The sequence below is a fragment of the Ochotona curzoniae genome, unplaced genomic scaffold (assembly GCF_017591425.1).
Source record: "Ochotona curzoniae isolate NIBS_2020 unplaced genomic scaffold, NIBS_Ocur_1.0 contig_2321, whole genome shotgun sequence".
Taxonomy (NCBI): Eukaryota; Metazoa; Chordata; class Mammalia; order Lagomorpha; family Ochotonidae; genus Ochotona; species Ochotona curzoniae.
In genome coordinates this window covers 3,278,980-3,306,647 of record NW_024465421.1, presented here as the reverse complement: position 1 = coordinate 3,306,647, position 27,668 = coordinate 3,278,980, and the positions used below count along the sequence as shown (strand labels likewise).

Genomic DNA, 27,668 nt, shown 5'->3' with positions numbered 1-27,668 from the left:
ATCTTCCGTGCACTGATTCACTCCCCAAGTGAGCGCAACGGCCGGTGCTATGCCGATCCGAAGCTAGGATCCAGGAACTTCTTCTGGGTATCCCACACGGGTGTAGGGTCCCCAGGCTTTGGGCCGTCCTCGACTGCTTTCCCAGGCCACAAGCAGGGAGCTGGATGGGAAGTGGAGCTGCCAAGATTAGAACCGGTGCCCAAATGGAATGCTGGGCGCATTCAGGATGAGGACTTTAGCCGCTAGGCCATGCCGCCACCAGGCCCTGGCTTCATTCTTAATGCTCACATTTCGACATGTTCATTTAAAGTTTCAGCTTTGTTGTAACCATCTTTTTACAAATGATCTCTCTGCTTTCGGGCATTTTCTAGGACTAGCATTGCCTCTGTAGCTAGAACTTGAAGGGTAGAATCTAAATAAATTTCTTCCCATTGGTTTAATTCCATAGTCCTGACCGGCGAGTCTACAGGAAGTGCGAGCTGCCATGGTGATACCATTCTTTTATTCAACAGGATCAGACTGAATTTCCTGAACAGTGTGAGCAAGCAGACGTCAGAGGTTTACACTAGAAATGATAAATGACTCTGGCGCCAAGGTCAGTTGTGGAGGAGGTACAGAGAAGCATATGTTACATCAGGATGATAATGTGGGAAGCGCAAGGACGGGGTGATGAGTACTGAGCAAGTGGCAGTGCTCTAAGTAGATGCGGGTTTGCAAGAGTTCATGTTAGACTCCTAGTGTAGATGCTCACTCGTTAGTGATATTGATATATGTTCTGTAATGATTGCTTAATTGCTAATTTTCTTATGCTAATTGATGTTTTTCTATAAAACCAAATTCTTTAGCTCTTTACATTTATTGAATGCCATCTGGCTTATGAATTTTCATAAGAACTGGTTAAAAAAAAAAAGTAGGGGGAAGAGAAAGGTGCAGCCTCCCTCTCCCTGCCTTTTTCCGAAAAGCGGTAAAGAGTGTGTATCCGTAATGACTTGTTAATGTGTCTTCAGGGAAGAGTGTGTGTGTAGGCATAAAACATCATTCCACTTAAAATTATCATCTCCCAACTACAATATCCTTCCTTACTGTGTCACTCCTAGTCGTTGCTGTGTCGATATGCTTGTATTCTTTTGGCAAATATTCTCCATGTTATTTGAGTAAGTATTCAGTAAATACCATATTTTAAGAATGATTGGTAGAAATCTTACAACTGCTTTATGGTTTTTGTAATAACTTTGTGTATTTATATCCCTCTGTCCATTTAGCTTCATGACGTGATGGTGCCTTCGTAGAACAATGGCAAAGCATTAGGGAGAGCCCTTACAATCTTACTTTTCAGTGGTGATTAAGTTTTGCTACAGGCTCCTCTCTAGCATTTCCATGTAGATAGCCTTGACATTCTGGTTTCTTTGCTTGGTTAATGTTCACACATACCACGCATGTCCATTTCTATGTGGAATGCCCAAGACTTGGCATTTAGCAAATCTCTGTGATTGAGTGGGCTGGCATATAAGTCTTTTAACTGTTTTGTTTTTATTCCTTTAACAGGCAAAGCTAAGTTATAAACACACACACACACACACACACACACACACACACACACACACCCTCCACCCCAACAGAATGCCTGCCAAACTGCTTGGAATGTGTATTCTTTGAGTAAGAAGCACAGTTAACTTCACTTGATTGTATAGTATTTTACTCAATCATTAATATATTTCAAATTTTTTACTGCAGTGGCTGAAGTAAGTGAAGGTGTATACTCAAGTGTTGCCTGGGCCTAATGTGACCCCAAAAAAGTGCTAAAGAGTGCTTCGGTCATTAGTCATTCTTGTAAGAAATTTGAGACAGTACTACAGAGTTTAGCTTAACACAATTAAATGTATTAAAGAATCAGCCACATTCGATTATCTGTTAGCCATCCAAAACTGAAAGGCATCATTATAAAATCATCCAGATATGTGATGGTATTTATTTGGTCTCTTTCATTACAGACAGCCAAATAATCATTTCTGTGTAATTTGCTAATTACTTAGCCCAAATATCTGGTGGTGATGAAATTAGAAAAATGTTAGAACTGTTAGGTACCCACAGGAATGCAGTGTAATTGATGGTAACATGCACACATCATCATGAGTTATGTTACTCTGGAGGGTAGCATGTTTTGTGAATAACCTATACTTTGGAATTAAAACAAAAACAAAACAAAAAAAAAGAAAAGAAAAAAGCTAAAAAAGAAAGCCCGGCTGTGATTTCCAAGTCCGCTGCTTACCATCTGTCAACATGAGCATCCATGCAATGAATCCTCAGATTCTGGTCACCGTATCTGCCTCACGGTTGTTGTAAGAGAAGCCTGCAGTGAGTGATAGGTGCTGCCTTCAGTGTGAGCAGGGCGCAGGGTGTACAGCCCCACGCCAGCGATCTGCATGCTAGGCCCAGCTTACCACTCCGTCGTTTGATGCCTTGGTTGGCTTCTCTCTCTCTCTTTGAAATGTAAGGTCTTTATGTGTAAAGAGGAAACATTAAATTCACTTTGCTTCAGAAGACTTACGTAAAGATGAAATGAGTTAGATATCATTGGAAAAATCATATAGCAGTAGACTGTGTATATGACATTATCATCAGTCACGTGAGATCAGTAAATGGACCGTTTGGCTCTGTGAACTTACTGGAGCCATGAGTGTGTCGCCCTGTTGTCCTTACTGTCATTCTGGGACAGGTGTCTTGACATGTGGCCACAGTGAGAGAGTCTACCAACTTGCTTCTTCCTGGCAATATGAGCAAAGTGTTACACCTGAGTCGGTGCGGATCCCTTTTTCAGTAACTTCTCAGTGACACTTCCTGTTGTTCTATCAAAGGATAACATGGCATACTTTTTTGGGGGGGAGATAAGGGGGGCATCCTAATTAGCAAATTAGAATTGTTCTTAAATTGCAAATCTGTATACATCAAAGCCATCATAGGAATAAATTTGTCTGATAATGTACATAGTTTCAGTACACATTGGCGAAATATCCCGCTGATTGCTGATTGAAAACAGTTGTTAATTCTCTACTTCAGTAAATCCAGAGTGGAAAAACTTTCCTTAATAAAGAACAGATTGAGGAGATCCAAGGCCTTACTGTGTGGGAATTAATGGCAGATGCATATACTGGTAGTTAAAATGTTTCATTAGATGTTAATGTCTCGCTGTGTTTTTAATTGTTCAGGAATTAGCCTCTAGAATATTAAAACCATCTGTTTGGTATCATGATGAAACAGAATGCTTAAATAGTTATTAATTTGTGTTTCTTGTTTTTTTTTTTTTTGTCTGAGAGATAATCTGTGAAACTTTGATCTGTTTGGACTATGGGGAGTTTGGAATGTGGAAGTAAAAATAAATTTTCAAGCACATCCATGTCCCAAATAGCTCAAGTTTGTCTTCAGTTGTTGTTGTTCCTAGCTGCTGCATAGATTTTATATGTTCTTTTTTTTTTTTTTCTTAAACAGCTATTTGTTTGACAGAGAAACAGACAGGGGGAGGAGAGTGGAGTGAATGAGTTTTTGTGTGAGGTTTCACCCTCCGGTGGCAGGACTGGAGCCAAAAGCTGGGAACACAGTTGAGGTCTCCCACGGGGGTGGCAGGAGCCGGTTGGCTTGGGCTGTCACTGCTCCCTGCCTGGGTGGCAGTGGCAGGAAGCTGGAGCTAGGAGTCTGACCTGACTACCCCGGTCACGGACATGGACACCTTCCCCAACAGCTAAACACCCACACCTGTTGTGGTTGTTTCTAAGGTAGGATGAGTTGGCTTTGTCTTTTTCCCTTGGACGTGATGAGAGTGATCACTCAGTGGGTTTAACAAATGCGTTTTTTACTCGGACATTTTGAGTAATGAAGGAAAGCTCAAGTTTTTAACTGGTTGTGTTTCTTCTGTGTGCCCCACCACTCCTTCTGTGGGCACTGGCTGGCATGGGTTCTCCTCTTGGGACTTGAATCAGATGGGTTTTTTTTTTCTTATCATTGAATTTTTGCATCTTTACATTGAGAAATAAAGCATGATTCAGATTTCTTATTTTTAAGTTAAATCCATTTTACTTTATTTGAAAATCAGATTCCCCCTCTGCTGGTTTAGTCCTTGAATGTCCATGACTGCAAGGATAAGGGCAATTGCAGCAAGATATCCAGAACTCATCCCAAACCTCCTGCTGAGTGACAGGGACTCAACTATGTGAACAATCATCCAAAGCATCCCAGGATGGGCATTTGCTGGAAGCTTGATCATCTGTGGGGGAAGCTGGGGCTTGATGCATGCACTCCAGTGTGGGAAGAGGGGGTCCCAAACTATGACTTAAACACTGTGCTGAATGCCTGGTCTGCAGAGATTGTTGATGTTCAAAAAGAGTATGTGAAGATCAGGCATTGGTTTTACATCACTTGGCATATTTGCTTGACTTCTTTGTTACCTGTAGATAATCATGCAGAGATGTTTTGAGAGCCATTAAGAATATGTTAGCACTGTAGCTGCCAGGGTTAGCTGCAAACCCCTTATCTGACCTGTGCTGAGGACTCAACATTAGTGCGTTGAGGCTTTTACCCTCAAAATGAAAATCTCACCTCAGGATGTAGCTGACATATAGATCTATAATGGAGAGAATCAACTTACTACTCTTACAACTGCATTAATGTTTCTAGGGTGCCTAATATTTGTCATCTTTGAGTTTCATTAGGAATAATTGTCAACTTTTTTCTAAACTTATGAAAATAAGCTAAAATCTTGCCAGGAGTTGAACACTTTTGCATTTCTGAATCTTTTCTGCATTTTGGAGAAGTGCTGTGGCTGTAGATGACAAATCAATGGCAATTGGGAAATTTATGGTTCTCTATATAAGCTTCTATTACCTTACTGGTCCACATGCAAAATTGGATTCACTGTGTGCATTGTCCAGAGTGAAAATGGGAGAGACGTGTTAACTCCTCTGGAGCCGATGGAAAATGACTTGTTATATGAAAGTCAAGGTTGTTGTACGCCTCCAGTCTAACTGAGTCAGACTGGTAATGTAAATAAATATATGATGTGTAGGACAAGGTAGAGTCGGGGGATTTCCTTGACATAGTCCTTTTGGCTAATTATAAACTATAGAGCTAATTCCAGTTAGCATTTTTATTTCCTCAAGGACATCCCCTTGCCAGACAGAGTGGCTGGTAGAGAGGTCATGTAGACCCATCCTTATTCTGTGATAAGAGCTATCTTGTCCCGTCTTCATTAAAAAAAAAAAAAAACAGTTTTGTTTAAAAATGTTTCCAGTAGACCATATTGACTTCTTGGGTTTGTTTTATAAATGTTATTAAGCAATCAATGGTTGAAAAGTATGCATTTCTAAATCTTTTTAACCATCATAGGATATGTTGCAAGAAAGATTTTGCTTATTAATAAGATAATAAAAAGCAACACTTGTTAGGACTTTTAAATCCTTCATATTATCCAAATTGCTCCGAAGTGTCAATCTCTTCACTAAGTGTGTATAATACTAGGGGGGCTATTATCTTCTCTTGGTAATGATTTTTGACCTTTCCTGAACAAGTACTTTTAAAATTCTCAAATGCCAGAATGAAGATATCTTAACCATGTAATTATGTGCTACTCTTCCTTTATAATCCTGTATATAACTATCTAAAGTATCTACAATTACACATGATCACTTTCAAGAACAGAATCAGTGATAGCACATTTTGAAGAATAATGATTCTAAGGATTGTTTTTGTTTTATTACTAGTTCCCCAAGATCATCACATGCCTCTTTCCACGTTGCTACTTAGCTTTTGTATCGTCTTTGTTGGTCTGTCCCAGAAGAAAAGATATTTTTCAATATATGTAGAACTCAGTAATATTCTTTGATGGTAGCTGAACCATTCTTGATGAAATCATTAAGACTGTTTTGGGGTATCCCACATTGGAGTATCCCTGTTGCCCAGTCCAGCTGCTTATTTCAGCCTCCTGCTAATGTGTGCCCTGGGAGAAGATGGTAATGGTGTAAGTTATAGGTCCCCTCATACCCACACGTAAACCTGGGTTGACCTGGCTCAGCCCCAGATATTGGGGAGCAAACCCATGGAGGTATGGTACCCTATCCCTTTGCTTCAAATATAGAAATATATGTAAGTGAAATTTTAAAGATCATCAGGGAATAACAGACCTTAAAAGATTATATATACTGGGGCCAGCGTGGTGGCACAAAAGATTTATCCTCCACCCTGTGGTGCCAGTATCCCATATGCACACTCGTTCAAGTTCTGACTGTTTTGCTTTCCATCTGGCTCCCTGCTTATACACTGGGAAAGCAGTAGAGGATGGCCCAAAGCCTTGGGACCCTGCACCCACATGGGAGACCAGGAAGAAGCTAAGCTCCTGGCTCCCGGCTTCAGATCAGTTCAGCTTGGGTTGCTGCAGCCATTTGGCTGTGAACCTGCAGATGGAAGCTCTTTTTTACTCCTTCTCTCGGTAATATCTGCCTTTCAAATAAAGAATAAAAATTTTTAAAGATTACGCATACTTCTTATTTAAACCAACATATCCTAAATAAATTCTAGACATTATTTCGCACTGTAAGTATATAGTAAAGAATCAAAGATAAAATTCTGGTACTTGGGGGCCTGACACAGAGGTTTAGCAAGCTAATCTTCCTTCTGTAGTACTTACATCTCATATCACCACTGGTTCATGTTCCATCTGCTCCATTTCTTACCCAGCTCCCTGTTTATGGACTGGGAAAGCAACAGAGACTGGCCCAAGTCCTTGAGACTTTGCACCATTGGTGTAACTTGGAACAAGCTCCTAGTTTCCAGTTTTAAGCCAGCCCAGCTCTGGATGTTGCAGCTGCATGGGGAGTGAACCAGTGGATGGAAGACTTCTTTGTCTGAGCCTATGCGCGTCTGCCTTTCAAATAAAAATAATTAGATCTTTAAAAATATATGGTTGTCATGCAGGCAATATTCTGGTTACAAAGTGATAAGTGGAGTTTAGAGGAGAAAAGTGATTTAAAAAAAAAAGTAGAACATGCTCTACATTAGAAAGTGTCAAGTACGGGCAGGTTCACAATTACAAATAAAATAGTCCAGAAAGCCCTCATGAGAAAATGTACAAACAGTGGGGCAGTTAGCCTTCAGGAGTCAGACATTTCAGTGACTGCAAAAGCCCTGAGATGGGAGCACGCTCGCTAGTTTTATTCACATGTCGGGGGAGACAGGAACACTGTTATGTGATGATAAAGGCAGAGAGCGGTGGAGGATGAGATCAGAGGAGCTGTGGAAGAGGCCAAGGAACAGTATTGCCTTGTAGGCTGATGGAGTAAATTTGGTCTTCGCTCTGACAGTGGGGAGAGACTAGAACTTTAAGACGAGTGAGAGTTTTCACTGACTCTTCGTTATAGAGATTCCTGATAGAGAGGCACTAACAGGAGGTTGGGGAGATCAGAGAAGAAGGTACTGTGATGGAGGGAAGAGGTGATGGAAGCATCAAGCACACTGGTACCCAACAAGGGTGTGGCTAGTTTGCATACATAATTGGAATGGTGAGGTTGATGGCTGTCGGGAACTTTGAGAACTTATTGTCAGTCGTTTCATGTTAGACATCTAGAGTGGAATACAGAGGTGACTCTGGATTTAAGAGACTAGGATGCATGAAGACTTCATGATAAAAGTTATGAACTAGGGAACTTTTGCTCGTAGATGGTGTTTAAAGGTATAAGCTCGTCAAGGATTCTTAGTACAGACAGAGAAGAGGACCAAGTCTTTCAGAATTGAAGACATGTGGAGAGCCCAGCAAAACATTCACTGGAATGAGAAAAGACGGTGTAGGAAAAGTGCAAGTGAAGCAGACATGCTTCCAACTAGAGGGAGTGATTAATTGTGTCAGGTGATTTTGTTAAATCAATAAGATGGATACTGAGGAGGAACTCTGACTGATGCTACCCTTAAAACCAGGCGAAAGGCGTGTTTTTCCATGGGTCAGAAGATGGCTTCCTGGAGGGAGGAGGTCAGAGGGCCACGTATGGGCCCACTTGGATCCTCCTGTTCCTGCTTTACATAGTGCCACTGCTTACCTAGTGTTAGCGAAAATATCCTCAGCCTGAAACACGGCACATTCTCTGTCCCCATCTTCTTAAAAGTTGTACATGTACCTAAACCCATGCAGGCGGCCTTGCTAGGGGGAATTGGGTAAACTCGGAGCTTGCAAGTCAGGCTTGGGTGTCAATATATGTATAGACTGCACATTTAGAGATGAGGTGCAGAATTACAGGTTGGAAACGAAAAGCACAGGGCAGGGGCCAGCTCTGCTCCACTGCCACGTTCCTCCAAGAACATTCAAGGAATGCAGAATTCTAAATGAAAGCCTGGCCTTTGGCATCATACGTAGTCGTTGATGCAAGCTAGGCAGGCAGGATGTACTTAATACCGTTGGCCTGGCTTGTATGTAATTTAGGCAGAGGGTTTGAATCCTTCGCCCTGAGGACTCTGGATGCTGTGGGAAAACTGTTGCTCATCTCATGGCATGTGGAGAGAAGAACCTCACCAGGCTAAGCTTAAACAGGCAATAGGGGTCCCCGAGGGAAGAATTGATATCACTGAATATTTTCTCAAAATTTCATGTACAGAAAATGAAAGAAATAAACCATTAAAAAGCATAAGTATATTTTTAAAAATGCATTTGGATTCTGAAAGACCAAGGCAAAGGTGTTGAGCTGTTTCTTTTTCTCCTAGGCCTCTTGGCTGTCCTCTCCGTGTATATTCACATGACATTTTCTCTGTATGCGTGCTTCTCTGGTGTCTTTTCCAGTGACAGGTTCTTAGAATGGGAGTCGTGACCCGCTGGTCTCAGTCCATTTCCTGCTGCTGTAACAGAATGTCACTCACTGACTGACTGCTTTGAAACTATACAAGTTTATTTAGCGTGTCTGCAGGACATGGTGCCAACATCTGGCAATCGCCTCCATGGATAACACGATGGAGCAGCCGATGAGCACAAACCAAAGAGAAGACAAAACGGGCCTGATTCTAGAATAAACCACTCTCTTGGTAGCTAGCCTGCTCCCATGTCCATGAGTTGAATGTATTCATGAGAGTGTGGCCCTTCCAAGCACTATGGCATTGGGGATTATATTTTTAAACATGAGCTGTGGGGAACATACTGAGACCGTAGCGCTACCCTAAAGGCCTCCATTGTAACTACTTACTTTTTTAATGACACTACCTTCAGATGTGATCGCATTCTAAAGAACAGGTACCAAACGACAAGGAAGAGGCCTTAACCTTTGCTTATGTTAATTTTTGACAATTTGAAATGAAATGGAATTGAAAATTTTGAGAAAGCAGCTGGGACACGAACTGGCACCCATATGGGCACATGCAAGATGAGGATTTAGCCACTAGGCTGTCTTACCAGGATATGGCTACTCTTGTTCATATCCCTACTCTTTCATTAGCTGCTGTTCCTCTTCCTGAGTTACATTTAAAAATTTATTTATTCTCATCAGAAAGGTAGATCAGATATATGAATAGAAGGAGAGATTGTGAGAAAGATCTTCCATCCACTCATTTACTTCCCAGGTAGCCACAAAGGCCAGAGCTGAGCTGATCTAAAGCCAGGAGCCAGGAACCTCTTCCTGGTTTCCCACATGTGTGCAGGATCCCAAGGCTTGGGGCCATCCTCTGCTGCTTTCCCAGGACACAGGCAAGAGGCAGAATAAGCAGAACAGTCAGGACACAAATCAGTTACCCACACGGGGTCCTGGATTATTGTGCCAAGACCTCCCTGAGTTGTTTTGAATAATAAAACCCATATATTAAGTAATTTATTTCATGGGCCCGGCGCTGTGGCCTCGTGGCTAAAGTCCTCGCCTTGAGCGCACCAGGATCCCATATGGGCACCGGTTCTAATCCTGGCAGCCCTGCTTCCCGTCCAGCTCCTGCTTGTGGCCTGGGAAAGCAGTCGAGGACGGCCCAAGGCTTTGGGACCCTGCATGCACGTGGGAGACCCAGAAGAAGTTCCTAGATCCTGGCTTCGGACCAGCATAGCATCGGCCGTTGCGCTCACTTGGGGAGTGAACCATCAGACGGAAGACCTTCCTCTCTGTCTCTCTTCCTCTCTGTATATCTGACTTTCCAATAAATAAATAAATCTTCAAAAAAAAATAATAATTTATTTCAGCAAGTTTTGCTAAGCAGCTCTAATTTTTTCAGCCTAAATATTCCTTCATCAAGTATTGTAGCATCGCGTACGTGTATTACTTGTTTCTTAGTCTGTTTGACAACTGAATCATGTTCTAGTCCAGTTATGTCCAAGGTCCGCCCAGCATCTTCTGTTCATGTTGGCTCCTGTTTTTAATCCTATTCTTGTACCTTGTTCTTATGTTCCATACCTTAGACTTTCTTTCTGGTACCTCAGGAAATCAGGTGTGTTGTCTTTTGCCAATGTAATTCAGCCTAGGAATAGCACCCAAGTTGAAGATGGAGGGGTGGATTATATATCAAATAATGTTTTTTTTTTTTTGCACTTCCATCTCTTACCTTGGTAGTATTAACTTATGAAGAAATAATATCACAGTGACCTTTTGGCCGAATTGCAGAATTATGATTCTCCTGATAAGCAGTGGAACGTTATTCTGTTCTGCTGTCTGGGTTGAGTGCATCTATTGTGAGGATATCAAAGTCAGCCAGATTGCTTCTGATTGCCTTAATTGCTCCTTGTTTATGTTGGAGACTATGCATTTACATTGATCTTGGCTTATTTTCCTTTTTATTTTATTAACTAAAGGCTTTTGTTCCCACTGAAACGAAACCCACTGATCCCCTTAAAATGTTGAATAATGTGTGTGCTTGGCAAGTGGAAGCACTTCAATAATTTCCATTTTCGCAGTTAATAGCGCAACCTCCAAGTCATTATCTGTGCAATTATACCTTAAATGTTTATTTGGGAATGTTGCTAATGCAGATAAATGACTTCTCGAAGTTCAAGCATATCCACAGATCCTGCCTTTCACTTTGCATCTGTGAAAGTTCCCTCTGTTGGCATGTTCTCTCTCTCTTTTTTTAAGTCAGATAAACAGAGAGGAGGAGAGACAGAGAGGAAGATCTTTCTTCCGATGATTCATTCCCCAAGTGGCCACAGTGATTGTAGCCACACCAATTCGAAGCTAGGAGCCCAAAGCCTCTTCCGGGTCCCCCAGGCGGGTACACGGTCCCAAGGCTTTGGGCCATCATCAGTTGCTTTCCCGGGCCATAAGCAGAGAGCTGGATGGGAAATAGAGCCATTGGGATTAGAACTGGTGCCCATTTGGGATCCCAGCACGGGCAAGGCGAGGACTTTAGCCTCGACACAATCGCACCAGGCCCAACATGTTCTTTTAATGTGTGGCTTTCTAGGAATTTTTCTTTCCTGGTCTTCTTAAACCCTCGATGATAGTCAGAATTCAGAAATGATCCTAAAAATATTTGTCTCCTATTCTTTTCCTGGTGTAAATTTTCTTCTGTTAGCACTGCTGTGTTAGACACACCAGTTTGACCACTGCTTTGGATATAATATTTATGTGTTACCTGAAGAAAGTATGGTAGCATCTCGAAGATGCGTGTGTAGTCACACATTCATTGCAGCACTGTACCCAGTAGGGAAAATGGAGACTCAACCTTGGTCAACATGGATGGATATTTACACACACACACACACACACACACATACACACACACACACACACACACACACTTTTCAGCCTTGAAAAATGGGAAGAAAATACATTTGCAGCCAAATAGATAACACTTGGGATCACTATGATAAATGATATAATCAAGGCAGAGAAAGACAAATATTACACATTCTTGCGCATGTGTGAAAGTTAGAGAAGTCACACAGTAGCCTTAGAAATCGAGTGACCAAATGTATTGTATGCAGACTCATTTTGTGTGAGTTTTTGAAATCTCTTTTTCTGTTTTGTTTTCATGCTTTGTTTTTGGTAGGATGCTACCTTCTAGTGAGGTTGTAGTTTTTATTTCATATTAGCTTATTTTTCTTTGTTATTTTTACTAATCTTTTCAGTTTGGATCGTGTGTCTCTCATCAGATTTATCTCTTTTTTTTAAGATTTATTTATTTTTATTGCAAAGTCAGATAAACAGAGAGGAGGAGAGACAGAGAGGAGGATGTTCCCTCCAATGGTTCACTCCCCAAATGGCCGCAATGGCTGGAGCTGAGCCAATCCAAAGCCAGGAGCCTCTTCTGGGTCTCCCACACAGGTGCAGGGTCCCGAGGCTTTGGGCTGTCCTCGACTGCTTTCCCAGGCCACAAGCAGGGAGCTGGATGGGAAGTGGGGCTGCCGGGATTAGAACCGGCGCCCATATGAGATCCTGGTGCGTACAGGGCGAGGACTGTAACCACTACACTATCGTGCTGGGCCCGCAGGTTAACTTCTAACTGTTCCACTTCTGAACCAGCTCCTTGCTCCTGGCCTGGGAGCAGCAGTGGGCACTGAGGCCTGGGTACTTAGGTCTCTGCCAGTCCTGTGGGAGATCTGGAGAAGCTCCTGACCCCTCATCATTGCAGCTGACTGGGGTGAACAAGTCCATGAACTTTTAAAAAGTAAATATTTTAAAAACTTAATGAGTAAAGTAGTACAACTAATAGCCAATATATGAACATTTGGAGTACAATGTTAATTCGAGAAAGGAAAAATATATTTCTGTAGAATTACATACTTGACTACTTTTAAGGTAATGTAGCCTATGAATATATAAACATTTTTTCACTTAAAATAATGATTTTTTTTTAATTTAGTGACAGTTTAAAAACAGTTTGTAGAATCCATTTAGATCACTACAGGAAAACTCTGTTGTCTGAAATAGGATATCCTAATTTGAAGAATCGACACTGGAAGGATGTGTCATTCACGTCATTCCTCCCCATTTCCAGATAAAGATACCTTCGCCATATAATTTATCCTTCTATAAAAATTGTCCAGTGGGTTGATGATACCTGCTGAGCCTCTGTCATCTGTTTGAACTTTGCAAAGCTTGAGTGGAGATGAAGTGAGCTCACTAATACTTGACTTATGTTCACAGAATCACTCCTCGCTCACACCGCTCAGGGCGAGAAGACCTTGTTCCATGGTCATTAACTGAGATGAAAACATAGATCATTATTTTCCTAATCAGCCATTAACAGTGGTTCACAGTATAATGAGATCATGATTTCAAAGTTAGGAGGACAGACAGTTGATAGTGAAATGTAACGCAAAGCTAGCTCCTGATATTCTATAAAAGTCGGTTTTATGGATTAGATTAATGTTGCTGGTGTGAGATTTTTCCCGTTTCATTTTGTCATCTCTGTTGAAATGCTCACGTCCAATGGGAATAAGTTTCTCAAATTAAGGCATGGATTATAGTAATTTTTAAATAAACAATGTCTTGAGGTATCTACAGGCTGATAGTAAGAAGTGACTTTGCTGCAGTTATAACTAAGCTGCTTATAATAACCCTCCCTGAATACTGGGACAAATCAATGCAAGCAGATCAATTTTTCTTAGGTCTTTAAATGCTTAAGCTGGCACCTGGCCTTTGTAATGTCTCTTGGTTGTAGGTAATCGCTGGGAATCGAAGGTGAAGGATTACAATTTGTGGGTAGTTACGCTACGCAAAATGATCCATTGGATGTGGCTGAAAATGCCAGTTTGAAAATATATTCAGGGGATTAGGAATGAACACTTTTTTTTTTTTTGCCTGAAATCTTGTGGTTTAGCTTTAGTACTTACTATAGTCAGTCCAGTTCTTTGAAATATTGAGCTGTCTGACAACTTCAAATCCTGAATTTCCTTTAAACTTGAGATAGGCTTTGGCGGCGAAAGGGGTAGGGTAGGGGTGCATTTTATGTAAGACTGAAGAGAATTTGCTGAAGTGCTTTTGCTGGCAAGGTAGCGGGAAGACTAGCAATTTGCTTCAGTTTTTAGTCCTTGGGTTTTGCTCTTAACCTAAATCAACAATAAGGTAATTTGCATCAGGGCCACTGAAGTCTGTTTGGGGGCCTTGTTTAAAACCATCACTTACCTTTCATCAGAAAACATGGAAAATCTCCCAAGTGCAATGTCCAGATTTCGTTAAGCGGTTGGATATTCAGAAAAGCCTTGTTACTCTTACACCTTAATTCTCAGAAGGATGTGAGAAACTATAGCGGGGTGTGTGTGTGTGTGTGAAGTTTGTGTGTTGCTTTTGTTTAATATAAGGCTGCAGGGACGTGGGTTTAAACTAAATCTCCCCAGTAGTTGGGCATGCTCCTTACTTTCTTTGTTTCTACATTAGTACACTGGAGCTATAGCTCAGAGAAACACCTCTGTAAAAGCTGTACCTTCTTTACAGATTTTATTACCAATATAACTATAATACCAAAACAACTTTAGGAAAGGCCTTTTGAACTTGAAATGTATCATAGTTACTAAAAGTGTTTAACAAAGAATGACGTATTAGCTAAGCTTTGAAGGCATATTGAAAACAATAAACATAGAGAGGAAGAAATCTTCAACGATCATAGTGGAGGAGTTAAAATCTGAGTCTTTAGATATCTTGAAGAAGCAAAGTTAAACATTTCAGAAGGACAGGAGCGACTGCGAAATGATCTGGGGGCAGGAATGGACACATCATGTTCAAGCATGGGAGAAGAGGGAGAAGGGGTCATGTTCACTTTAAGTATCTTTGCGATGGCAAGAGAAAGAGCTTCTATCTTCTGGTTCATCCCCAAGTGACCATAATGGCCAGAACTTAGCTGATCTGAAGCCAGAAGCCAGGAGCTGCTTTGGGGTCTCCCATTCGGGTGCAGGGTCTCAAGGTTCTGGGCTAGTGTCGACTGCTTTTCCAGGTCACCAGCAGGAAGCTGAATGGGAAGTGGAGCAGCTGGGACATAAACTAGTGCCCATATGGGATCCTGGCACATGCTTGGTGAGGACTTTTGTCACTGGGCTATTGTGCTGGCCCCAAGAGATGGTATCTTGTACTTTAATTCCAGTGTATAAGCAGAAGCTTTTACAGCTTGGCATCTGATCTAGAGTTAGTGGGCACAGCTTCAACATGGAAGAAAATAAAAGACTTAAGGTCTTAGGAAGATACAGAGTCAAGCTGATATCAGTTCTCTGATCTCCATTACAGAACCTTCCTGGAAACAAAAACAAAGGGACTTTAGAACAGAATGTAAGAGAGGGATTGTAGAAAGGCTGAAGTTTTAGAGATTTGAGAAATGAAGTGAGTGATGTGACCAAAATTAGAATCTGTAGTCTTTAAAAAAAAAAATTGGCATTCATTTACTTAAATATTTATGTATTTGGAAAGCAGAAATAGAGATCTCCCTTCCGCTGATGGTGACTAATCTGCACTGACAGCTGCTGAGACGCTTCAAGCCAGGGCCAGAAAGCAGGAACACAGTCCAGGTTTTCTCCTTGGAAATGAAAGGACCATGTCCTTGACCTGCCGGTCGCTGCCTCTCGGGGTGCTTTCTGGAATCTAGGCTAGAGGCGCAACTTGAACCCAGACACTCTGAACATGTCGTTGGCAATGGTTGTCATAAACGTAGCGTCCGCATGTGGGTATGTGTGACCCAGGGCCTCATATAGACCAGTGGTTTTCAGTTGCGTTTTGTTGTTGTTGTTGTTGTTCTTAAATGAATTTCAGAGCTGTTGGATTGCGTGTTTGGAACATCCCATATGTTACCCGTACCACAACTGGGTAAATGTGTGCAAATCAAAATGAAACAGTTTATTCAAGTTTTTTTTTTTCCCCAGTGTTTGGTAGTATGTCTCCCAGTACTTTGAACCAACACAAAGAAGGCACTAAGTGTGTAGTGGTTGACTGAGGGCTGATTTAACTTACTGAAGCTGTATGTCTTTAATCGGTCCTTTAAAAAAAGATGGCCTAAGTCCTCCAGAATGTTGTCAAAGCAAGCAAGGTCATTACATGCATTCCCGGTGACTAAAGGGCAACTTCTCAGCGTCTTACCATGTTTTCTCGCAAGAGGAGATCCTCGGCTTTTGATGTGTTTTGTTTATGTTTTTGAAATGAGAGCAGACACAGTGAGCCGGGAAGTCATGGTTGCTGTATCATACCTTTAGTATTTTGGGGTGTCTGTATTGTTGGAAAAAAAAATCACGGTGGAGCATAAGAAGAAAATACAAGTGAAAACTACTTCCAAGTTGATGAACTTCATCAGATCCAGGGGTGTTTAGTTTAGCTCCAGCCTGCTGGCTCCTGCTGGCTCCCTTCGCCACACTGCCATGCTTAGCTCTGTCCAGGCAGCAGCTTGTGGGCACTTGGTCGATGGTGGTAGAGACTGAGAGCTTGACTGCTTGCTCGTTTTATTTTTGAAATGGATAGATTTCACGTATTTTTATGATACAGATTTAGATTTACGTTCCTCCCTCTCCATCCTCCATCTTCCTCCCAACTACTCCCTTATTTTTTTCACAAATTACTATGTTAGTGTATTTGTTCACGCCATAGTAACAGACTTAGCATTGCAACGGATCGGTAAAAGTAAGATGACAGAAAAATGTAAGGATCTCATGTAGAGATTGCATTTCTTGTGTTCTGTGTGTTGTCATAGAGCAGAGAGAATATGTATTTCACTAAGTATAATTGTTTCCAGATGGGTCCATTTGGTTGCAAAGGTAAAATTTCGTTTCTGTGGATGAGTAGCATGTCATAGTGTATACATACCTCTTGGGGTTTTTTTCCTGCCAGCGTGCCCCAAAAGCCACCGAGGGGGTGACGCCACAGTGTTCGTCTGCAAGAACCACTGAAGACAGACTGATGGAGAATGTCTGTCTATTGTAATGCAAGCACAAGCTTATACACACCAAGAAAGGGGAAAGCTAAAGGGTGTCTCCTGCCAGTCCCACCACCCAAGAATGGCACGGTAATAGGCTAAAAGTCGCGTCTATCCCTTTAGCCATGTCACAGGCTACATAGGCTGGCAGGTAGGCAGTGGGTTACACCCACCAGACAGCAGGCAGAGATCCAGGGGCACCCACAATATCACATTTGCTTGATCTGTCATCAGTTGACGTGCACCTGGGTTGGTAACATCTTGGCATTGTAAACATGAGATGGCAAGGAGCTGCCTGAAATGCAGGGCAACAAGTGTTAAGGCACAGTTGTATCAAGACACTGACTTCCCTTTGTACTCTTGCTTTTTCTTTCAGCTCAAACCAGGGCAGAACAGCTGCAGAGACAGTGACAGCGAAAGTGCCAGCGGAGAATCCAAGGGCTTCCACCGGAGCAGCTCACGGGAAAGGCTCAGTGAGGTAAGAACGGCTTGGCCACACGCCCTTGACTCAGGTCTCCGCTGCGTGCCCTCTGCTCCTTGTGCGTCGTGCTGCGTACACAAGAATGCAACAAGTGTCAGTTCTCACTTTCTTGCTGCTCTTTTTTGTTGTTGTTGTTTGAAAAAAACAAACAAAATGTTTCATAGATGGGAATATTTGTTTCTGTAGAACAAAAAGCAGCAGTGACACCTTTGTTATTAATATTACAAGTGAAAGGAGTGGCAGACAGTGATACAGCTGGGGAATTCACATCGATTAGAGGATGACTGTGTGTTATTTCTTTGGGCATAACAATAAGGAGGGGCTTCTGTGGGGAAAGCCTTGTGAGAACATAATCAGACTTTTAAAAACATGTTTTTATTTTTATGGGAAAGGCAGATCAGATTTATGGAGAGAAGGAGGGACAGGGAGAAAGATCTTCCATCTGCAGGTTCGCTCCCCAAGTGGCTGCCATGGCTGCAGCTGAGCCTATCACAAGGAAGGAAGCAGGAACTTCTTCCAGTTCTCTCATGCAGGTGCAGGGTCTCCAGACTTTGGGCCATCATACTGTATTTTCCAAGTTTATAAGCAGGGAGCTAGGTGGGAAGTGGAGCAGCTGGTACATGAACCGGTTTTCTTTTTTCTTTAAGATTTATTTATTTTTATTGCAAAGTCAGATATACAGAGAGGAGGAGAGACAGAGAGGAAGATCTTCCGACCCTTGATTCACTCCCCAAGTGAGCACAAAGGCTGGTGCTGTGCCAGTCCAAAGCCAGGAGCCAGGAGCCAGGAGCCAGAAGCCAGGAGCCAGGAACTTCTTCCAGGTCTCCCACACGGGTGCACAATCCCAAGGAATTGGGCCATCCCAAGCCACAAGCAGGGAGCTGGATGGGAAGTGGAGCCAGAGGGATTAGAACCGGCGCCCATATGTGATCCTGGCGCATTCTAGGCTAGGACTTTAGCCACTAGGCCACCGCACCGGGCCCTTTTTTTCTTTTTTCTTTTTCTTTCCTCTCCTTCCTCCCTCCCTCCTTCCCTCCCTCCCTCCTCCACTCCTTCTCTCTTTTCTTTCTTTCTTTCTTTCTTTCTTTCTTTCTTTCTTTCTTTCTTTCTTTCTTTCTTTCTTTCTTTTCTTTCCTTCCTTCTTTCTTTTTCTCTCTCCTTCCTTCCTTCCTTCCTTCCTTCCTTCCTTCCTTCCTTCCTTCCTTCCTTTTCCTTTTCTCTCTTTCTTTTTCTTTCTTTTACCGTATTTGTTTCAGAAGCAGAGACACAGATGAAATGAGCTTCCCACCTTTTGGTTCGTTCCTCCCATGTGTATCAGGCCTAACGCCAGTACCGTGGAACTCAGGTCTCGCACGTAGAGGGCAGGAGCCTCATCTTTTGAACCATTGCCACTCTGCCCCGATCCCCCTCTGGGATCTGCTCAGGTCGGGAGCAGAGCTTGGTGGTTTTCCCTGGCAGCCCCGTGTGAGACACAGGCAAGTCATCTTCTAGGCCAAGTGCCCATTCCACACTTCAGATCTCCACGCCTGGCTCTGACTGTGGTCTAGCTTCCAGCACCCCACCGGGCAGATTTTTTCCCCAACTCCTCCTGAGGGCCAACTACCACACTGCTCTTCTCCCCTTGTATTCCTGTATTCTTCCCTTGCATGCTGTGTGTCACTGTTAGTAATCTGGCTTTAATGTTAGAGCCACCCTTGAGGATCTCTCCTACAATGAACCAACTAGTGAAACATTTCATCCTTGATAGTAACAAAACAAGAACAAAAAAATGAGTGTACCGAGAAAGAAGAAGAATCTTCAGGTCTCTGAGAAGCAGCGACAGGGAGAACATCGTGAGGAACAGAACGCTTCGCCTCTGCCTTCGTTTGTTTCTGGTACTCCACAGCAGCAGTCTTCATTAAAGCGTACAAGGTGGCCCACTGAATACGGAAGGCCCTGGAATTCCATTCAAAAGCCAAATCAGAATTATATTTTATTGAACCAATAAGTGTTACGGGAGTGTGTAAGTTGTAGACGCACGTATCTTAGGAATACATACTCTGCGCTTTATTTGCTGAGAGATGTCCGCTAGGACAGCAGTGTGGAGAGCATCACAGCACCCCCAGGTCTCTCTAGTGACCCCGCACTGCTCTCACTCAGCCCTGGGAGTGAGGAGGCTAACAACCCGAACACACCAGCACCTTCCGACAACTTTCAGGAAAGAGTTTATGAAATTTAGAGTGACTGTTGGTGCATGGAAAATTCACTTGTTTTAAAAATTCAGTGGAATAAACTAAGTATACTTATACCCGTGCTCTTCTCCATGAGAGTGCATTAGTTGTAAATAGTTTCCCCCCCTTCTGTCGTGGCACTTGTTTGCTGTACCGTGCACAGAGCTGGCATTAACGCGTGTGGACTACCCACTGGGGGTCAGTAGTCGAGGCTCCTTAACAGCGTCAGACTTAAGGACTGAGGGTCATTCGGCATAGGGAGGAGACTTTGAGACATTTATGGATCGACAGTAAGAGTTTACTAATAAACAGTTTGTCTAGCAGGTGCCTTTCCTTGGTTTGTTAGTTTCTGTTCCCCTGCCTGGGGGAGGAAGCACCTCTCTTTGATCCGTTATCCAAACCTGAGGACCAGGAGTTTCCAGCCTGTGCATGTCCTTATGGACTGCTTCTGGAGGATACCTGACACGATGGCAGCTGGCCCTGGCTCCACACTGGCAAGGAAGGCTTCCTGATGTCCTCTCTTTAATCGGAAGTTTTCCTACAGATCTAATCAGTTGTCCTGCAGTACAGTATCGGTTGGATAAATAAAGGATACAGTTGAAGTCTGGGAACATGAGTGATAGAAATGTAAGCCATGTGAGTCCGTGAAGATAGGCATAAAGTCACTGAAATCATTGAATGACTTGCTCAGAACTCACTTTTTGTTAGAAAAAAAAAATGAATGAATATGGTATATTTTCATGAATAGAAGCATTGCGATTTATGTAGATGTCAATACTCCTAAACTATTTGCAGCTTCCACTTAGTTACTCTGAAAATTCTAGCAGTCTCGTTTGCAAACGTGGAAAAACTGATCCTAGAATGTGTATGGAAAATAATGAGGGTCCAGGATGACTGATGCGATCTTGAAGAGGGATGAAGTTGAAAAAGTCAGACTTCTTGATTTTAAAACTTACTACAAAGCTGCAGTGATGCAAGCAGTATGGTAAAGGCATAACATCAGAAACAGAGACCAACAGGATAGAATTGAGGATCTAGATATCTACAGAATTCTACGAAGAACCCAGAAATCTATGAAGCAACTAATATTCTGCAAGAGAATTTTCCTACAGAATGTGTGAGAAAACTGACTTTCCACATGGACAAGAATGAAGTTGGATCTTTTATCACATACTTATACTAAGATAAATGCAGAATGGATCCCTGACCCTACATATATGCTACCGCCACGGAAACGTTAATAGAACACATGCAGATACATCTTTCTGACTTTGGTTTAAGCGCTGGTTTGTTACACGTACAGCAAAAGCACGAATAACAACTAGGAAAGCACATGAACTAAGCTTGATGACAAACCTTGGTGCATCTGAATGCTTTCTCAAGGAAGTGAGATCAGGCAGATACACAGTGTGAGAAAGTATTTGAAAATCATATAACTGATAATTGTATAATGTTTGACTTATATGGAGAATTACAACCTAGAAATGGATGAAAATATGAATAGACAATTCTGCAAATAAGGGCCAATAAACACATACAGAAATGTTCAAAATCATGAGTTGCCAAAGAAATGGAAATCAAAATCATAAGGAGTTGCCACTTTCTACCTGGTTGTTAGGGATACAATTTTTAAAAAGAAACAGGAATAACAAATGTGGGAGAGAATATGGCAAAAAGGGAATCCTGATGTATTGCTGGTGAGCATGTATGATAATGTAGAAAACAGCTTGGAAGTTTTTCAAAAAGCCAAACAGAAAATTACCATGTGAGCCGGCATTTACACTTTTAAACCTATACAAAAAAATATATTTAAAAAAACAAAATTTAGATGCTCATAACTAATGTTAATCGCAGCATAAATTGCAGTAGCTAAAAGGTAGAAACACGGTATTTCACCAACAGATTGAGATAGTTAAACAAAATTTGATATACATGAGGAATCTTCAGAAAGTTACAGAAAATGCAAATGAAGTATTAACAGGCAGTAACTATCTTCTACTTTCAACAACTAAAATAATCTCTAAAAAATATGCTTTCCATAGCATCTTCCAGTGTCACCTGCTACCCCGCTTATTCTGGTTTTACTTCTTGAGCATCTGGAGAAAAGTTAGGATAGCTTTTAATGCGCTCGTCTGCCGGTAGTGTCAGTTCCTCTGGCCTGGTTGTCCTCATTATGATTTGGATTTGTTTGTTTGCTGGCTTACCTGATAATCTTTTATTGAATGTCACACGTTAATGCATTTCTGCCTTGTTGGATGGTGGGATGCTCCTTATTTCTGTAATGAATTATTTGTTCTGGGATGAGGTTATGCTACCTGCACGTCTTTTCTTTGGGGGATTGTTGTCATGATTTGTTGGGTGGGTCCAGCATTGGCCTAAAAGCAGTGTTTCCCCCACTAGTGAATGCTCTGCCTCGTGACTGACAGACTGGGGAGGGAGGGAGGGAATCCAGCATGGTCGGTCTCATGTGAGCTCTGGCAGTTGTGCGCTCTCCTCCCCAGTGATTGTTCCCTTTGTCTCAAGTCTTTTCCTCCCTCACCCATGCTGTTGAGCACAGTGGTGCTACAGGTTTCCTGATTTTTACTGTCTGTGAGGGTCTTCACTTTTCTGTAGTCCTTTGCTAATTCTTGCTGCCTTGAGCTCCCCTGACACCTACCTGTCTTCTCAACGTAAGGTCATTGCTGGACCCTGCCTAGGTCACCTCCTGCTCTCCGTAGTATATGGCAGGAAAGCTCTCCAGGCAGCAAGCTAAGAAAACTGCCAGGGTCACCTTTCTTTGTTCCTTTTTGATAAGTAACTTTGTCCTGTAGTTTTGCCCAACTGCTACAAATTCTTTTTGCATATCTTTTTTTTTTATAGATTATTTTAGTTGCTGAAAGTAGATGATAGTTGCTACCTGTTAATACATCATGTCCGCTGCTCATTTTTCAATTGAGATAAAAATTCTTATCAATTTTTCAGCAACTTAAGGGATCATTTTAGAAGACTTACTCTCAAGGGAGGCTAATCAAAATACTATACGATTCAGGCTTTGTTTTCTTTGAATCATAACAGAAAAGAGTTAAACATGACAGTGTAGCTGGAGAATATGACTCATGAGTCGAGCCTTCAAACCACTGAATGTGCCTGGTTTTCCTGAGTTATGTCTTCCTCAACCCTATTGCCAGGAGGGATAATTGGCCACAAGAACTTTCCAGTTGTCCACATCAAGGAGACATATGTTTAGATCAATCAGTAAGGAAAACGTTTAATAACAGAATAACTGAATTTGTAAAAATTCTTGATGGATTTATTCAAGAGGGAAAATCTGGCTTCTGACATACAGACTTATTTTTTTAATTGATGTATTTTATCTGAAAGGCAGATTTAACAAGAGAGAAGTATATAGATAGTGAGAGAAACTCGTCCATCTGCTGACTTGCTCCCCAGATGATCACAATGGCCAGAGCTGAGCCACTGCAATGCTGGAAGGCAGGGATTTCCTGTGGGTCTCCCAGGTAGGTACAGGAGCCCAAGGACTTGAGCCATTGGTTTTCCCTGGCCATAAGCAGAGAGCTGGATCAGAGCTGGAGCAGCCAGGACTTGAAATTACACCCGTATGGGATGCCGGTGCCACAGGGCAGAGGATTAATATATGGTGCTACTCCATTGGCTCCTTTTTCCGTTGTTGTTGTTTCCAGCTCTTAATAATCTTGCCTCCATGCCACATATCTCTAGATTAAGATTTCAGATCATTTTCATTATCATTAATTTTTTTTTGAAAATTTGATGTGTTTGAAAGGCAGAGACATAGGAAGAGAGAGGTAGACAGAAATCTTCCATGTGCTCGTTCACTTCACAGTTACCCAGAACAGCTAAAGCTAGGTCCGGATGAAGCCAGGAGCCTGCAATCCCTTTTGTTTCTCACATGGGTGGCAGGAGCTGAAGTCCTTGGTCTGCTCTCTCGTAGGGCGTAGTTAGCAGGGTCCTAAGTACTCTGATGTGGGCTCCAAGCATCATCTCAACCAGCATGGTCAGCACCCACCCCGGCATTGTTCTGTAAAGAACTTCTGGAAAAATCTAGAATTAGCTTGTTTGGTGACCCTTGCAAGGAATTTAATTGTCCGTGTGATTCCTGGCATAGTCTTTCTTCATTTTTATTCCTAACAGAGAAAAGACCAACATAGAGGCAGGTAGGCAGGCATGTCAGACACAATTGGTGATTTGCAAGAATTGTAAAATATACAGTTTAAATTTGCCTAAGGGTCACAACATACATGCTCACCTAACAGCTGGGGGAATATATATATGTGTGTGTTATATGTATTATATATTTATATATAATATCTGGGGGAGCTTGGTAATAGTAGCAAAGTGTCTCTCTGTGGCTCTATAATGAATGGAGCACATCTATTTTGGATGGATAATCAATTTTGAAGTCCCTTGTTGTAGGTAAGCTGTTAAAACAGAAATGTTATCTTCATGAGTTTAATGAGTAGCCTCGGTGATAGCATAGTGACATGGATGGAACGAGAGGCAGGTGAGGGCAGTGAGAAAGAGGAGAATGAGTATTTAATGAATATCCACTCATGGACTTGAATGTCAGCAGCAACATATTCCCTCCTGGAAAATGTCTTTCAACTGCACATCCCATTACTATTCCTGTAGCCCACAGTAGCATGGAAACTGAAACTGAGTGTTTCTAAGAAAGCTCTCCTTTACATTATAATGAGATCGAGGTGGATAATTTGTAGAGATTGCTGGAGCAGTGGTCAAATCTAGGGGGGGAAAAAAAAAGCAGAAACAAAAACAAAGCACCATGTCAAACAGGAGATGGCTTATAATGAGCCCAGAAACAGCATGTTGGGTAGCCAGTCGGCTGGCGTTTCTTCATATCCTTGTCTTCTCGGGCAAACCGCTAAATGCATTCTCGTACCCTCTTTTCTCAACCTCTTAATAGCTCTCATTGCTGCCTGCTGTATTGAAACTCTGAATGAATCGGCAAGTCCACCAGTTGCAGAAAAAGAAACGAAACCCTTTGCGTTACTCAACAGAATCTCCTGCCTAGATTGGGTGTTCAATATTATTTCAAATACTTTTGAAGTCAAAGAAACTTTTGTTTCTTCTGTGCAGCCTCCTCAAATTTTCAAATAACAAAAGTTTGATTGACAACCTTTTCTGAATTCTGAGGCCACTTTTTTTTTTTTTTTTTTTGCCAGCAGATTGGACAAAGGTCACCTGAGGTCTCCAAGCAGGAAAAGTGAAAGCATTTCTTTGCATTAAAATTTGATTTGGGGGAGGGGCAGGTGGAATCGGCATATCTGGTTAAAGCACTGCCTGAGTTGCCTGTATCCTGTATGGGCACTGGTTCAAATCCCAGATGCTGCACTTGCAATCCCACTCCCTGTTATCCTGGCAAGGAGAGACTGTGAAAGCAGCAGAGGAGGGTTTTCAAATCTATGGGCTCCTGCACTCAACGTGGGAAATGCTGAAGGCATCTCCGACTCCTGTCTAATGCCTGACCCATCTTCAGCTGGTAGTTGTGGCCATTTAGGGAGTGAACTAGAAGCATATGGAAGGTTTCTCTCTCTCTCTCCCCCTCTCCCTCTCTCCCACCCTTTCTCCCTTCCTTTCTCTCTCTCCTTTCCTCTCCCTCTCTCCTTTCCTCTCCTTTCCTCTCCCTTCCTCTCACTCTCTTTTACCTCTCAAACAAATAAAACTTCAGGAGAAGATCGGGGAGGAGCAGGTGTTTGGCCTAGTAGTTGAGGTGCTTGCATCTCCTATTGATGCAAGTGCCCAGACTCGAAGCCTGCTTTCAGTCCCTATTCCAGCTTCCTGCTGCAAGACTCAAGCAGTTGGGTCCCTGCTTACTCCTATGTAAAACCTTGATTTAGTTCTCAACTCCTGATTTTTTTTTTCCTGGCCCAGTCTAGATCTTTAGATTTTTCTGAGAGTAAATCCTGCAGATGGAAGCTCTCTCTCTGAAATAAAAATAATAATTTGTTTTAAGTTGAGGAAACAGAGGAAGTTAAATTCAACCCCATGACTGCAGAAAGATTCTATTAAATTGTTAAATAGAGGATCAGACATTGAGCTGGAACACTTGCACCCCAAAATGTAACATGGACAGTTGCATATTGTAATATCCGGTTGGAATCATAGCTGCTCCTCTTCTGATGTAGCATCCACGGGAAAGAGCACTCAGGTGTTTGGGTCCTTGCCACCCACATGGGAGACCCAGAATGAGTTTTGGGTTCCTTGCTTTAGCTGGGCCCCTGCCAGGGTATTATAAACCAACAGTGGCAAGCCTCTCGTCCTTTCCTCTTCCTCTCTGTTTCTTTGCATGTCGAATCAAATGAAGACAACTAAATGAAAAAAAAAAATTTAATTATCACTACAGGGGCCAGGTGTGGTAGCCTAGTGGCTAATGTCCTCATCTTGCATCTGTGGGGATCCCATATCGGCAGTGGTTCTAATCCCTGCTGCTCCAGTTCCTATCCAGTTCCCTGCTGTGGCCTGAAAGAGCAGTTGAAGACGGCCCAATGCCTTGGGGCTTTGCACCCATTTGGGAGACCCAGAGGAAACCCCTGGCTCCTGGCTTTGGATCTGCTCAACTCCTGCCGCTGTGGCCATTTGGGGAGTGAATCAGCAGAGAGAAGATCTTCTCTGTCTCTCTTCCTCTCTGTATATCTGACTTCCCAATGGAAATAAATGAGTATTTAAAAAAAAATGATCACTAGTTGATAGGTCATTACCATCTGTCTGCTTTCTTATGCCATTATTTACTGGTGTCTGCCCTCTCATCCTGAGAGAAAACCATGTCAATTCCATAATACACATCTGCAAATGAATAACAAACAGCAGATTTCAAGGAACATAAATGCCATTTCTAAACACTTATTCCATTTTTATAGCATAACCAGTTGTTGTTTAGAGGTATTCCTATAATTTCTGTCTTGTAATATCAATCAAAATGACCAAATAGTGGCAGATCTTCTGTCTGCTATCTTTAGGCAGAGGCATAACTGAGTCATGTAGGACTAGGACTCTTGTGGACCTTTTGTAAAGCAGGAAGTCAAAGATGTAAGGTGCTTATCACACACATTTTCTGTTACTAGCAACAAGAGAGTTAGCTGTACTCTGACTGTGGAGTTCTACTCGTGATGAGTAGGGTAGCATCTGCTGAGCACGAGGCCGGAGCCAGAGGCTTGAGGTTATAAAACACTACACAAAAGGTCTGTTCATGAGAGCAATGTTTGTTCAGTACAGATTGTCCAGTTGTAATTGACGGGAGCTGGCACATAGCATAGATAGATCATTGAAAGAATGGAGAGGGCAGAAAATAAGTGCTCCTGGGGTTTGGACCTGCCAGCAGGGTCCCGAGGTCACCGAGGGGGAGGCGACGTTGTTCTTTGGCCACAAGAAGAACCCAAGAAACACCGGGGACAAGCTGATGAGGAATGTCGATTTATTCAGCCCAAGCTCCAGGTTTATAAAGGGCTAAGAAAAGGAAGAGTAAGAGGGCGTTTTTCAGGTCATTCCTTCACCCAGGGATGACAGTGTGATTGGATGAAAGGGACGCCTAATCCTGTTGATCTTCCAATCATAGCAGAGATCAGGTTCTATATACAGGATTGGAAGCCACACCCTAGACCGGGGCAGACACACGTTCTAGGTCACGCCCGCCAGGTAGCCGGCAGATACCCCAGGGATGGTTTCCCACACAGTGCCATAGGCAGTTGGCTAAGTGGATGTAGAAGAGTTTGCCCACAAAGTTTTCTGCCTGCCGTTCAAGTCACAACTTCATGCCACACATCTCTTTTCCCTTTGTGAAGAAGGAGGTGAGCATGGTGGGCTGGCACGTGAGGAGAGGCTCTGTCGCCGAGCTTCCCTGTGCTGTCTTGTGATTGCAAGAGCAAATTCCAGCAGACCTTTCATGTAGAGGAGGATCTGGTGCGTGCGTCCCTTCCCGCGTCTGTGTCTCTGTGCCCATGTGTGCGGGAGGGGGGATATAAGGCAGGGTGTTTAAATGCTTTGTTGCATTATGTTAATTCCTCAGCAGTGCAATCAAATTCGTGTCGTAATTAAAGCTGTCAGTTGGAAGGCAAGCCAATCGCCACGAAAGCACAGCATAACAAATGAAGTGAAATGATTCTGCGTGTAGCTATACAATGCTT

General features: G+C 42.5%; 1 protein-coding gene across 4 annotated transcripts in view; it reads left to right on the top strand.

Moving 5' to 3' along the window:
- Positions 1-27,668, top strand: part of AUTS2 (activator of transcription and developmental regulator AUTS2) — a 1,065,184-nt gene that overhangs the window by 438,560 nt on the left and 598,956 nt on the right. For all 4 annotated transcript variants that reach the window (XM_040972777.1, XM_040972778.1, XM_040972775.1 and 1 more), the window contains exon 3: positions 17,198-17,299. In XM_040972777.1, the coding sequence (XP_040828711.1) occupies positions 17,198-17,299 (102 nt within the window). The remainder of the gene's footprint in view (positions 1-17,197; positions 17,300-27,668) is intronic.